Source organism: Lolium rigidum, chromosome 1 (assembly GCF_022539505.1).
Source record: "Lolium rigidum isolate FL_2022 chromosome 1, APGP_CSIRO_Lrig_0.1, whole genome shotgun sequence".
Classification (NCBI taxonomy): domain Eukaryota; kingdom Viridiplantae; phylum Streptophyta; class Magnoliopsida; order Poales; family Poaceae; genus Lolium; species Lolium rigidum.
In genome coordinates, this window is record NC_061508.1 from 130399121 (window position 1) to 130413202 (window position 14082).

General features: G+C 44.6%; 1 protein-coding gene across 1 annotated transcript; it reads right to left on the minus strand.

Annotated features, from left to right (window-relative positions):
• Positions 1-4708: 4708 nt before the first annotated feature.
• On the minus strand, positions 4709-5665 carry LOC124682385 (protein HVA22). Its single transcript, XM_047217079.1, has 5 exons — positions 5507-5665; positions 5378-5404; positions 5148-5270; positions 4882-5047; positions 4709-4753 (listed from the first exon to the last, which is right to left on the minus strand). Exons 1-5 carry the CDS (start codon positions 5551-5553, stop codon positions 4721-4723), a joined length of 396 nt encoding a protein of 131 aa, XP_047073035.1. The 5' UTR covers positions 5554-5665; the 3' UTR covers positions 4709-4720.
• Positions 5666-14082: the final 8417 nt, after the last annotated feature.

The following is a 14082-nucleotide window of genomic DNA, read 5'->3' on the forward strand; positions in this document are numbered from 1 at the left end:
ACACATGTTATAAGTTGAAAGCAACCGCTGAAACTTAATCTTCCTTTGTGTTGCTTCAATACCTTTACTTTGATTTATTGCTTTATGAGTTAACTCTTATGCAAGACTTATTGATGCTTGTCTTCAAGTGCTATTCATGAAAAGTCTTTGCTTTATGATTCAGTTGTTTACTCATGCCATTACCATTGTTTTGATCGCTGCATTCATTACATATGTTTACAATAGTATGATCAAGGTTATGATGGCATGTCACTCCAGAAATTATCCGTATTTATCGTTTACCTGCTCGGGACGAGCGAGAACTAAGCTTGGGGATGCTGATACGTCTCCGACGTATCGATAATTTCTTATGTTCCATGCCACATTATTGATGATATCTACATGTTTTATGCATACTTTATGTCATTATTATGCGTTTTCCGGAACTAACCTATTGACGAGATGCCGAAGGGCCAGTTCCTGTTTTCGCCGTTTTTGGTTCCAGAAATCCTAGTAAGGAAATATTCTCGGAATCGGACGAAATCAAGGCCCAGCATCCTATTTTTCCACGAAGCTTCCAGAACACCCGAGAGTCGCCAGAGGGGGGCCACAGGCCCACCACACATGACCCTGGCGCGGCCAAGGGGGGGCCCGCGCCCCCCTGTTGTGTCGCCGCCTCGTCGCCTCTCCGACTCCGCCTCTTCGCCTATAAAAGGTCCACGACCTAAAACACGATAGGGGAAAAGCCACGGTACGAGAAACCTTCCGGAGCCGCCGCCATCGCGAAGCCAAGATCCGGGGGACGAGGAGTCTCCGTTCCGGCACGCCGCCGGGACGGGGAAGTGCCCCGGAAGGCTCCTCCATCGACACCACCGCCATCTCCATCAACGCTGCTGTCTCCCATGAGGAGGGAGTAGTTCTCCATCGAGGCTCGGGGTTGTACCGGTAGCTATGTGGTTAATCTCTCTTCCATGTGCTTCAATACAATAATCTCATGAGCTGCCTTACATGATTGAGATTCATATGATGATGCTTGTAATATAGATGTCGTTATGCTAGTCAAGTGAATTTTACTTATGTGATCTCCGGAGACTCCTTGTCCCACGTGTGTAAAGGTGACGAGTGTGTGCACCGTGTGGGTCTCTTAGGCTATATTTCACGAGAATACTTATTCACTCGTTATGAATGGCATAGTGAAGTGCTTATTTATATCTCTTTATGATTGCAATGTGTTTTGTATCACAATTTATCTATGTGCTACTCTAGTGATGTTATTAAAGTAGTTTTATTCCTCCCGCACGGTGTAATGGTGACGGTGTGTGCATCGGTGTTAGTACTTGGCGTAGGCTATGATTATGATCTCTTGTAGATTATGAAGTTAACTATTGCTATGATGGTATTGATGTGATCTATTCCTCCTACATAGTGTGAAGGTGACGAGTGTGCATGCTATGTTAGTACTTGGTTTGGTTATGTTGATCTGTCATGCACTCTAAGGTTATTTAAATATGAACATTGAATATTGTGGAGCTTGTTAACTCCGGCATTGAGGGTTCGTGTAATCCTACACAGTTAGTGGTGTTCATCATCCAACAAGAGAGTGTAGAGTCTAGCATCTATCTATTTATTCTGTTATGTGATCAATGTTGAGAGTGTCCACTAGTGAAAGTATGATCCCTAGGCCTTGTTCCTAAATACTGCTATCGCTGCTTGTTTATTGTTTTACTACATCTTTACTTCCTGCAATATTGCTACCATCAACTGCACGCCAGCAAGCACTTTTCTGGCGCCGTTACTACTGCTTATATTTATTCATACCACCTGTATTTCACTATCTCTTCGCCGAACTAGTGCACCTATTAGGTGTGTTGGGGACACAAGAGACTTCTTGCTTTGTGGTTGCGGGGTTGCATGAGAGGGATATCTTTGACCTCTTCCTCCCTGAGTTCGATAAACCTTGGGTGATCCACTTAAGGGAAACTTGCTGCTGTTCTACAAACCTCTGCTCTTGGAGGCCCAACACTGTCTACAAGAATAGAAGCACCCGTAGACACCAGTTACCTACAGAGAATCATACCCAAATTCGTGACAGCAAGAAATCTGTTTCTGCTCAGTAATCCAAATCTAGTATTGACTTTACTATGAAAGACTTTACTTGGCACAACAATGCAATATAATAAAGATAAGGAGAGGTTGCTACAGTAGTAACAACTTCCAAGACTCAAATATAAAACAAAAGTACTGTAGTAAAATAAACACATGGGTTATCTCCCAAGAAGTGCTTTCTTTATAGCCATTAAGATGGGCTCAGCAATTTTAATGATGCACTCTCAAGAAATAGTAGTTGAAGCAAAAGAGAGCATCAAAAAGCAAATTCAAAACAAATTTAAGCCTAACCCACTTCCTATGAAAAGGGATCTTGTAAATAAACAAGTCATGTAGGCATAATGCAACAAGCATAGAAAGATAAAACAAGTGTAACTTAAAAAAATATGACATATAATGTGTATAAAACATGTGAGTATCATCATAAAAGTAGCATGGAACATAAAAAATTATAGATACGTTTGAGACGTATCAGATACTCATATTAACAAGTTGTAATTTCTTTGTTAAGCTCATCTTAAAAAAAAATGACGTTAAGCATACTTGGTCCGGAGCGATTTGAGGATAGGTGACCAACAAAATGCGCAAAAAAGACATGTTAGTCTGTGAGGCTAGTCTAAAGATCTTAGAGAGCTACCAGTAGACCCGGCCAGGGGTGGCCGAGGTGTTACATGCCCCTGGTGTTCTAGGAGCGTCATGGCAGCGGCCTCGAAAATCATGATGGGCATCTTTCTCAGGGGGTGGATCAGCTGCTTGCCATGGATTGGGCGGCTATGTTGTGTCGCTAGTGTGGCGGGGTTGTCAGCCTGGTGGACGAGGTGGGTTGACTAAGTTGGGACGGGGGCTCCAGAAGGTGGTGTTGGCGGTTCGTCTGCCCGCTAGGGGAGCTGTTGGAGGTTGAGACAGTGATCCCGGAAGTTTCGCACTCTATTGGATGGTTGGCTTCTTCATCTTTGTTGGAGCGTCCGGCTCTCATAGCAGTAATGACGTTTTTTTCTTGGGCTTTGGTGAGAGGTCGTCCGGTCTTAGCGGAGTGGTGTTTGGGCTTGGCCCTTCTTGTGTTGGTGTTGGCTCGTTCCAGCTGCATCGGTTTTTATTTGGTTTTCCGTTTATTAACCGAGTACTCCCTCCGTCCGCAAATAAGTGGACATCTATCCCTAAACTTTGTCCACAAAAGAGTGTACTTCTATATTCCCAATGCACTTTAATTGCTTCTCTCTCATCGCATAGAAATCAAACCCAATAATATTGAGCATATGTTCTCCTTATTTTTTACAAGCACTTAGCTCAGCACTTAGCTCATTGGAGGTGAACTAATTAAAGAGGGGAGATGCATCTTCCCAATGCATTTTTTACTTCACTTCATAATGTATCTCGAAAACCCCGCACGTACACTTATTTATGGACGGAGGGAGTAACTTTCTTCTTAATTAAGCGAAAAGGTAAAGCGTTTGCCTCGTTTCAGGAAAAAGAAGATATGGGAGGACTTGGTGTGATTGATTTGAAGCTGCAAAATCAATGTCTGCTTCTGAAGTTCGTGGATAAATTCTATAATCAAGTTATACATCCCTTAAGTTGAATTGGTATGGGAATCTTACTATGATCCAGCTCTACCACCAGCCAAGATTAGAGAGACTGCTAGTTTTGATGGAGGGGTTGCCTAAAATTGTTTTAAAGGATTGGCTTCATGTTATAATTATAAAATGGCAGAACAATTTTACTATGGGAAAATGACTGGCATGAGCAAAATCTGCAACACTCTTTTCTTCTTTTGGCTTCATTTGCGCATTCTTTGTACACTTCAATTTCTTCAGCTATTACTAATGGAGATCTCTCTGAACTTCACAATTTCAATAATTTGGTCTTAAAGGCCTCTTCAGACTATTAAACATCTGCTTTTCAGTTGCTTATGAAAATCTTGCTGCCAACAAAAGCACACTCTTCTTCTGGTTACTCCTTCAGGAACTTGCTGCAGAGAGAACAATTTTCCATTTGAGTATAATTGTGTTATGAGCAACGAACATACCCCTGAGACTAGAACAAATTTGTTCATTCAATGCCTCTGTGCTCAAGCTTGCAAGGAACAGATACTCCTCTTGAATGCGAATGCATACTGCTTCACAGATTGAAGAGAAATTTAATACTCCGTAGATCTTTTTTTCACGGAAGTGTCATCCTTGAAGCGTGGGCTACTTGAATGACCAGAAATGCTTGCATTTTCAAACATATTCCACCTCTACCATTGTAGAACAATATTCAAGACTCGTTGCGTTGCGTGGAAATGTCGTGGCATAACACATGTTGACATATGGTCAAACATCGGCCCTATGGATTCATTCAACTCGCAGCAGCAAGTTCCACAAGAGCCTAGAAGCAGGCCAGAAGGCGTCGGTTTATTATAGAGAGCATGCGCAGTAGTAATAGTGTGTTGCACTTCTCGATGTGCTTACAACATCAAGTGTTTCAGTAACAGAAGCGGTACAGTAACTTCTACAGAGTAAGTACTACAGTAATAACTAGTTTTGCCACATTTCAGATAGTACAGTACATGATACACCTGCTAGCTAAGATCTTAAGGATTCTGCACAACAGTAGGTTACACTCGTGGATCAATCTGCTGCCCGGTCCCTTCTCCTCAGTACATATGAACATTGTCAGCCGCCTCAGCCTGCAATAGTTTTTTTCCAGTAGGGGAACATAAGAAACAGAGAACAGAACTCGGCCTCTCCGGCATAGAGCACTTACATATTATCACTGATAATAAGTGCAGAAAAACGCGATTGATCTGGTTGTTACCTTGGCTATGTGCACCTTGTGGTCGGAGTCGCCCTTGCGCGCCCTGCCGCGGTACTTGCGGAGCTGCTCCCTGACGAACTTCTCGTAGATGAAGGAGGCGCCCTTGAACTGCGGGAGCGCCAGCCACGCCACGAAGAGCAGCTTCACCGGATACCACACCGGAATCCTGGACGCAGCAAGAAAACAATGAGATCGACCGGGAAATCAGGTACAAACCAGCTCTACGATTTAAAGGAGTAATTCAATTGGGACGGAAGATTCTTTACCAGTAGAGGACCGGCTCGGCGACCAGCTCGAGGAGGGTGATGAAGGAGTAGAGGATCCAGTAGGCCAGCCACTGCTCGTCGTCGACCTTGGACGGGCTCTCCATCGCGCAGATCGACGCGTAGCTGCGCAGCAGACCCGTCAGTGTCGGATGTAGTGAGGATTAACAATGGGAATGAAGGAAAACGATCGATAGCGGTAGGTTCAGTAATTAGTTCTTGGGTGTACTTACAGAGGGTAGAGCAGCATAACGCTTGGCCTGCGGAAGGAGACGAAGCAGCAGCAGCAGGAACAGGAACAATATCAGACATCACCGGGACTCTGCCGTCGGAAAGAAGCAGATCTGCAAGGAGATGCATACCCGGCGACGGAGTGGAGGTGGGTCAGAAGCGCCCATGATTTGCCCATCTTCTCCTTCCCGATAAACCGTGCTCAAATCGATTCTACAAAAGATTGATGTTGCTAAAGCTGGGAAACACGAGACCTCGGAGGGAAGCAAAGCTCTTTTGGATCGACTGACGGGACACACGAAGATTCAGTAGGAGACGAGCGGAGGCAGCGGAAGATTGGCTTTGTAGACGAGAGTGGGGGAGTGGGCATCGGGTGCTTGGCGTGTACGTGGCGCCCTGGAGTGGCCGACCTGACAAGGCTCCGAGATGTCATTGCGCACATTCTCGTTCGAGCTTTACGTGGTCGCTCCTGGCTTTGCATGCCAGGGTTCTTGACTTCCTGTTCCGGACGCGAGGCAGTGCTCCGCCTCCGCGTGGCTTCACGCCGACACGTGCAAGGAGTAGCGGGCGGCCTCGTGCCTGCACGCGGCGGCGTGCCGCCTGTCACCCGTTCTGTGTGTCAGTGTTTGTAGAGATCTCTGAGACTATCTAGAGTGGCCTAAAAGCGGCCGCTTTAACCTAGCTGCCTCCTCCAGTTCATCCTCCTTCATAGATTGGTTTTCTCTTTCGGTCGGCTTCGCTGATATCGGGAGAAGTGAGGAACCCGATCTATACGTAGAGTTTCGAATATAAGTATTGTTTTTATTAGATTATGTTAGGATTTTGGTAGCCGCCTTTTTGTTGGTTTTCCCTCAATGGAGATGGCATCGTCTGCGATAAGTGGTCTTCGGCCTTTCGTTCGGCGACGAGATCTTCTTCCCGGCGTCAATGGTGGTGTTGAACAATCACAATTTTCTAGGTATGGGTCTTCGGATCTTGCTTCGCCAGATCGATTTCGGATCTTTGTCGTTGTTGCCGCGAGGAGGATTATCCTCGCAGTTTTTGTCCCGACTGCTACGTCCTCGATAATGGTGATTCGTACTCTCGACTCTCCATCGATGACGACAAAGCTAGTTGATTATTATTCCCTGACATACTGGTGTTGGTACTCTTGCCGATGTTGTATGACTGCTTTAATGGTTGCGTGCGTGCACGCAGCCTGGGCATTGGGCTCAAAAAATTATGGGAGAACTTTCGTCGGTATCTACAGGTTTATGTTTCATTATCTATCTTTGGCTGCCTTCAGAAGAGTACAAGATTGTGTTCTGGAAGAAGAAAGAAATTGAAGACCTCGAAGATTTGTTACTATCTTTTAGACTTTATTTTATAATCATTAGAGTCAGTTCATGTATCTCTACCATGTACTATTTGTTGCTATGAATATATGTGGTATTGACTGTCAAAAAAAAAATCTAGAGTGGCCTAAACCAAGTAAAGCCCCATAGCACACACCGCACACCCGTAGTGTTTAATGGACCGGCCCAACATCGCATTGAGATGTTTTTTCGTCCAGTTTTTCATCGGTTTTCGTCCAGTTTTTTTTTGTTTTCTGTTGCTATTTGTCAGGTTTTTTTTGAAAAAGATCATTTTTAAATTGCTTATTTTTGAAAAAGTTTAATTTTGAAAAATGCTCAACTTTTAAAAATTGTCCAATTTTAAATATCTATTTTAAGAAATAAATAGATTTAAATTTTTTTGAGATTAAAAATTGTCTGATGGTTTTTTGTCGGTTTAAAAAAATTCAAAAAGTGTTCATTTTCGAAAAATATTCAAATTTTTTAAAAATAAATTTAGCAAATTATTCATATTTTAAAAATATTCACATTTTCTAAATTTTTCTATTTTCTGATTTTTGAAAAAAATATTTTGACAAACACCAAAGTCTTTGAAAAGAAGTAACAGAAAACTGTTTTGACAAAGTTGTTTTGAATGTTAACAAAGATGTTTTGAAGAGAGGTACTGAAATCCAAGAATTTATGTTTACCTTCATCTTTGTAATGTTGTAAGAGTTGCACGTCTAGTTGCAATAACTGCAGTTGGAGCATGTTTGTGTCACCCAAAGTTGTACCCTCAGCCATGTGTGCCTAGATGCAAGTATCTAGCAGATCAACCCAACAAGAAGTAAGGGCAATGTTGTTGACTTTCCTTTTGCTCGTAGACAATCGGGATCTCTACTCCTTAAAAGGGTACCCTCCTTTACTTGCGAGTACATGATAGATTGGACTTGGCTTAATACTTCCTTGCTAATTTGTCATTCTGATCGCTACCCCATGAGAGAAGGTGGGTGCGAACTCATCCCCACCGCTACCAATGCAGCCATGCCACCAGAAGTACACTGATTAGGGTGGGAAGGAGGGATTCTACGTTAATAAGTGCAGTCGCCAAGCCGCCTCCTAGAGCAACACCGCCGCCGAAATCAAGAGCAAAAAGTGGTGGATTTTGGATAGAATCTAGATGCACTCCGTGCCAGATCCAGATCGCCGCCGAGAACCTCATGTCTCGTGATACCTAATTGACATGCCTCAAGCTAATTAAGTGTCTATGTACACCAATTTAGGCATATGTTGTTGGATAATTAGGTACAATTTCCATGATTAATTCCAGAATATTAAGCATGACGACAGTAACTACTAACATGTGAAACTCGAACATACTAGATGCAGTGATCAACATGAACAGTAGCAGAGCAAACAGTACAACATCCATCGCTAAACGGATCGAGATATGTCGCACGTACCGATCCGGTGGAGGTGGCGGTGAAGGTGTAGCGGACGATGTTGCGGCGAGTAACGTTGTTGATGACAACGTTGTTGATGATAGGGACGACGGGTCGTAGTAGACGGCGTTGAAGACGGCGGTAGGCAACACCGCCCGACTTGGACGGAAGGCGACCCGTGATGAAGAGCTTGAGCAGTCACGCAGAGCGCTTCCCAAAAACCTAATTCGCCCTCTCCCGTACAGGATCGCAAGGACGAGTGGTTCCGGAGACCTGCTCTCCCGTTCGCCGATGCACGTCGGCGCGCGGGATGGAGTAAGCTACGATGGCGGCGCAAACAGAGAGAGGTGGAAACCCTAACTCGTGTATTCGGTATGTTTCTGCGGTAGCCGGGCAAGAGATTATATAGGCTCGGGAAACCCTAGGCAACGTGGGCCACGCCCACGTCGCACGAACGTTTCGAGTCGGTTACAGATAGCCCACGATCCGGGAGCGACCCGAACCGACTAACCGCGACGCGTCCGTCTAGGACTCTGTTCGTTTTCCTGAGCTGCAAAAAGTAAGGAAAGTCTCGGCTCGAGGCTCAATCCACTCACCACGAGCGCGGCGCGCGCGTCGTGACGTGTCGAGTCGAGTCGAGACTGTTACTAGTGGTGAAACAACCCACCTTATAAGGTGGTCTAACTTCCTCCCAACTTTCCATGTGGGACTAAACTTCCCACCTCTTGCCACTCCCTAGTGAGCTGCCACCAACTTGGGCTCAAACTCACATGGCTGCCACTAAGTGGGCTTTGAGATTTATAGGGAAAATCTGAAATCTAGTTTGGGCCACCAAATGTGGGCCCAATATTTCAACAATCCCCCACCAGATCTCAAATACTCATTTAGAGATTTACCAATACTCACTGCTTGTTTATATACCAAGTGTTTCAGCGGAGACCGTTAAGTTGAACTTCCGCCTAGAACCTTAAGCTACATCCATTCACACTTGAACAATGGACTAAGCCTTGAATTGCAAGTTTTGCGTGAACAGGGTTTCACTCAAAGTCATGACCAGTACATGGCTGCCGTAGCCTACCCCGCGGGTGAAGCATATGCGTCATACTTCGTGGTCTCTTCATGAGTTTACTAGAGATCACCCAAATCTCATAGATTGCGACGTTTAACAATCGGACTCATATAGGTGTGTTATTTCAAGAATGCTCGTAGGACAACATCTTTGCTAATATAGCCAACATAAACACATTAAGGCTTGTTGCCAACCTCGCCTTACAAGCAATTGAGAGTTGTGCATCTTCACATAGAGAGGGTTACATAATACTCTCCTCAATTAAACCACTAGTTTGTTCTTCCCGTGTCCTAATTCACGGGATCTCCGATCACAAAGGTTGGGTTACCACTATGGTGTAACATCAATGGGTCTCAAACCCATCTCCGTCGATGCACTTTCTATCACATTACGTGATAATCCCTTTGTAAAGGGATCTGCCGAGTTTTTGTCTCGTTTGAATATATGTAACAGCTTATTACTCCGGAGTTTCGCAATTTCCCGACGGACTTCAAACGTCTCTTGACGTGTCTTGATGACTTCGCGTTATCCTTAGAATTGTTCACTTTGACAATTACAGTTTGATTGTCACAATTCAAAAGGATTGCCGGAACAGAGTTTTTCAACCACGAGCAAGTCCATCAAAAGCTCACGCAACCATTCCGATTCAACAGGTGGTTGTGTCTAAAGCGATAAGTTCTCGCTTCCATAGTTGACCTCGTCAATATGGTTTGCTTGCAAGATCTCCATGATATCTGCGCCACCTCCAAAGGTAAATACATACCCACTTGTGGCGTACGGATCAGCCACATCCGAGATCCAATTCGAATCACTATATCCTTCAAGCACAATTGGATGCCCCGAATAGTGAATCCCATAACTCATTGTACCACATAGGTAGCGCATGACCCTATCAAGTGCATGCCAATGATCAGTACCCGGGTTTGACATGAACCTACTCAACTTGCTAACAGCAAAAGAGATGTCCGGTCTAGTCGCGCTCGCTAAGTACATGAGTGAGCCAACAATCTGAGAATATCTCGGTTGATCTACGGCAATCCTCCGGCTTCTTGCGTAATGTCACACTCGGGATCATAAGGTGTTGGAGAAGGCTTGCTATCAATATAGCCGAACCGGCTCAAAATCTTCTCAACATAATGGGATTGTGTTAGAGTAATCCCACTCTCGTTCTTAATAAGCTTGATGTTCGGAATCACATCGGCTTCTCCCGGATCTTTCATATCAAAGCACTTTGACAAGAAAGACTTGACCTCGTGTATTACTTTCATGTTTGTACCAAATATCAGAATATCATCCACATACAAACACAATATAACACCTTCGCCCCCACCATGGCGATAGTAAACACACTTGTCAGCCTCATTGACAACAAAGCCTACGTAAGTCAAAGTTCATCAAACTTCTCATGCCATTGCTTAGGTGCTTGTTTCAGGCCATATAAAGATTTCAGCAACTTGCACACCTTTCTTTCTTCACCTTTTACTACGAACCCATCGAAGCTGATCCATATAGATTTCCTCTTCCAACTCTCCATTAAGAAAAGCTGTCTTTACGTCCATTTGATGAACGATAAGACCATAGGAGGCAGCCATGGACGGTAGTACTCGAATGGTGGTAAGTCTAGCGACAGTGTGAATAGGTGTCGAAGTAATCTTCGCCTTCTCTCGTGTGTAGCCTTTAGCTACAAGCCGCGCCTTGTACTTCTCAATAGTACCATCAGGTCTTAGCTTCTTCTTGGACACCCATTTGCAGCCCACATGCTTGCATCCATGGGGTCGTTCTGATAGCTCCCAAGTTCCATTAGAAAGAATCGAGTCCATCTCATTATGGACAGCTTCTTTCCGATCATCCGCATCCGGAGATGCATATGCCTCTGCAATGGACGTGGGAGTATCATCCACAAGGTACACAATGAAATCATCACCAAAGGATTTTTCAATCCTTCGTCTCTTGCTCCGTTTAGGAGCTTCATTGTCATCTTTCTCGGTAACATTCTCATGTGATTGTTCAAAATACTCATTAGATGTACTAGACTCGAGAATTATCTCAGTAGAAATTCTAGCAATGCTATGCATATCTTTCATAGGAAACATATTCTCAAAAAATGTTGCATCACGAGATTCCATAATAGTATCAACATGCATATCAAGTACCTCGGATTGAACTACTAAAAATCTATATCCTACACTCCGAGGAGCATAACCTAGAAAGATACAATCCACTGTCTTTGGTCCAAGTTTGCGCTTCTTAGTAATTGGAATATTGACTTTCGCCAAACATCCCCATGTGCGCAAATACGAAAGTGATGGTTTTCTCCCAGCCCACTCCTCGTAAGGGGTTTTATCTTTATTCTTGTTAGGAACTCTATTCGGGACATGACATGAAGTCAATAAAGCCTCCCCCACCATGCCTTAGATAAACCAGCAGTGGCTAACATGGAATTCACCAAGTCGGTCGGCGTGCGGTTTTCCTCTCGGCAACCCCGTTTGATTGGGGTGAATAGGGAGGCGTCCTCTCATGAATAATGCCATGTTCCTCACAGAATTCATCAAAGATTTTAGGAAAATATTCGCCACCACGATCCGACCTAAGACGCTTGATCTTTCTCTCTAGTTGATTTTCAACTTCGGCCTTATAAATTTTAAAGTAGTCTAAAGCTTCATCTTTAGTTCGCAACAAATAAACATAGCAAAATCTAGTCGCATCATCAATCAATGTCATGAAATATCTCTTTCCACCTTTTGTCAACACACCATTCATCTCGCATAGATCGGAATGTATGAGTTCTAGAGGTGCCAAGTTTCTCTCCTCGGCCGCCTTGTGAGGCTTCCGAGGTTGCTTTGATTGCACACAACTATGGCACTTAGAACCTTTGGCAATGGTGAAATTCGGAATTAAACTTAAACTGGATAGCCGAGACATTAAACCAAAATTAATGTGACATAAACGAGAATGCCAAACACTAGTATCATCACTAATATTGCCACAAATATGGTTCACAGACTTATTACTGAAATCAGAAAGCGAAAAGCAGAACAAGCCTCCGCACTCATAGCCTTTACCAATAAATTGTCCAAACTTGGAAACAACTACTTTATTCGACTCTAAAACAACCTTAAACCCATCTCTGCATAGAAGGGAGCCGCTAACGAGATTCTTGTTCATAGTAGGGACATGCCGCACGTTCCTCACTGCACGATCTTCCCGAAGTGAACTTCGGATCTACCGTGCCAACACCACGAACAGAAGCATGTGACCCATTCCCCATCAAGACGGAAGAATCCCGGGCGACTCGGTAAGAAGTGAACATGGATATGTCGAGACACACATGAACATTAGCACTCGTATCAATCCACCAACATGGAGATTGAAATACCGAAAGAACAAGAAAGAGATTACCATACCCATCGAGCATTGCTAGCGGTCACCGTGTTGACTTGCCTCGCCTTTTTCTTGCGGTCCGCCCTCTCCGGACAGTCCTTAGAAAAGTGGCCAGTCTCTCCACATGTAAAGCGAGCTCGGATCTGCTTTGTTTATCATCTTCTTCTTCTTGAAGGTTGTAGTCTTCATAGGCTTATTGAAGGAGGGCTTGTTATTCCCTTTGTTCTTGCTTCGTAGGGTTTCTTCTCGCACCATGTTGGCGCTAGACCGACCCTCTCCTTTCTCGGCATTATCCTTAGCCCGAGCTTTCTCCTCAACATCAAGAGATGCTATCGGATTTTCAACCGATATCTCCTCGTCTCTTGTGTTTGAGAGTTGTGGCAAAGTTCCTCCATGAAGGGGGCAACTTAGCGATGATGCATCCAGCCACAAACTTGTCGGGTAAGGCACACTTAAGGAGTTCAAGCTCTTTCGCAATGCACTCGTATCTCATGAGCTTGTTCGACTACGTAACGGTTGTTAACCATCCCGATGTCATGGAAGCTCTCCATGATGTACAGTTCATCGCTGCATCGGTTGCACCGAACTTAGCATTCGAGTGCATCCCGCAGCTCTTTACCATCCGTTAAGTGCATGTACACATCACACGGACGATCGGCAAGAATACTTAGAACGCATCCGACGAAGAGAGTATTGTTTTCCTTGAACTTGTTCTGATCTTGGTCGGATATAGTTCCTTCAGGTAAACCATCAGTAACTTCGAACACTCTCAGATGAGTAAGCCATAGCATGGCCTTATACTGCCACCTCTTAAAGTGCACACCGGTAAACTTATCCGGCCTCAGTGCATCGGAAAAACCAGCCATTGTTAACTCAGGAAATTGCCTACAATTAGGTTTTTGGATTGTTGGATAATTAGGTACAATTTCCATGATTAATTCCGGAATATTAAGCATGACGACGAGTAACTACTAACATGTGAAACTCGAACATACTAGATGCAGGTGATCAACATGAACGAGTAGCAGAGCAAACAAGTACAACATCCATCGCTAAACGGATCGAGATATGTCGCACGTACCGATCTGGTGGAGGTGGCGGTGAAGGTGTAGCAGACGATGTTGCAGCAGTAACGTTGTTGATGACAACGTTGTTGATGACAGGGACGACGGGTCGTAGTAGACGGCGTTGAAGACGGCGGTAGGCAACACCGCCCAACTTGGACGGAAGGCGACCCGTGATGAAGAGCTTGAGCAGTCGCGCAGAGCGCTTCCCAAAAACCTAATTCGCCCTCTCCCGTACAGGATCGCAAGGACGAGTGGTTCCGGAGACTCGCTCTCCCGTTCGCCGATGCACGTCGGCGCGCGGGATGGAGTAAGCTACGATGGCGGCGCAAACAGAGAGAGGTGGAAACCCTAACTCGTGTATTCGGTATGTTTCGCGGTAGCCGGGCAAGAGATTATATAGGCTCGGGAAACCCTAGGCAACGTGGGCCACGCCCA

Coding starts and splice junctions, on each gene's coding strand:
- LOC124682385 (XM_047217079.1), bottom strand. CDS start 5,553: ATGGGCAAATCATGGGCGCTTCTGACCCACCTCCACTCCGTCGCCGG. Junction 5,048..5,147: donor GCCGAGCCGGTCCTCTACTG/GTAAAGAATCTT, acceptor TGCTGCGTCCAG/GATTCCGGTGTGGTATCCGG. Junction 4,754..4,881: donor ACAAGGTGCACATAGCCAAG/GTAACAACCAGA, acceptor AAACTATTGCAG/GCTGAGGCGGCTGACAATGT.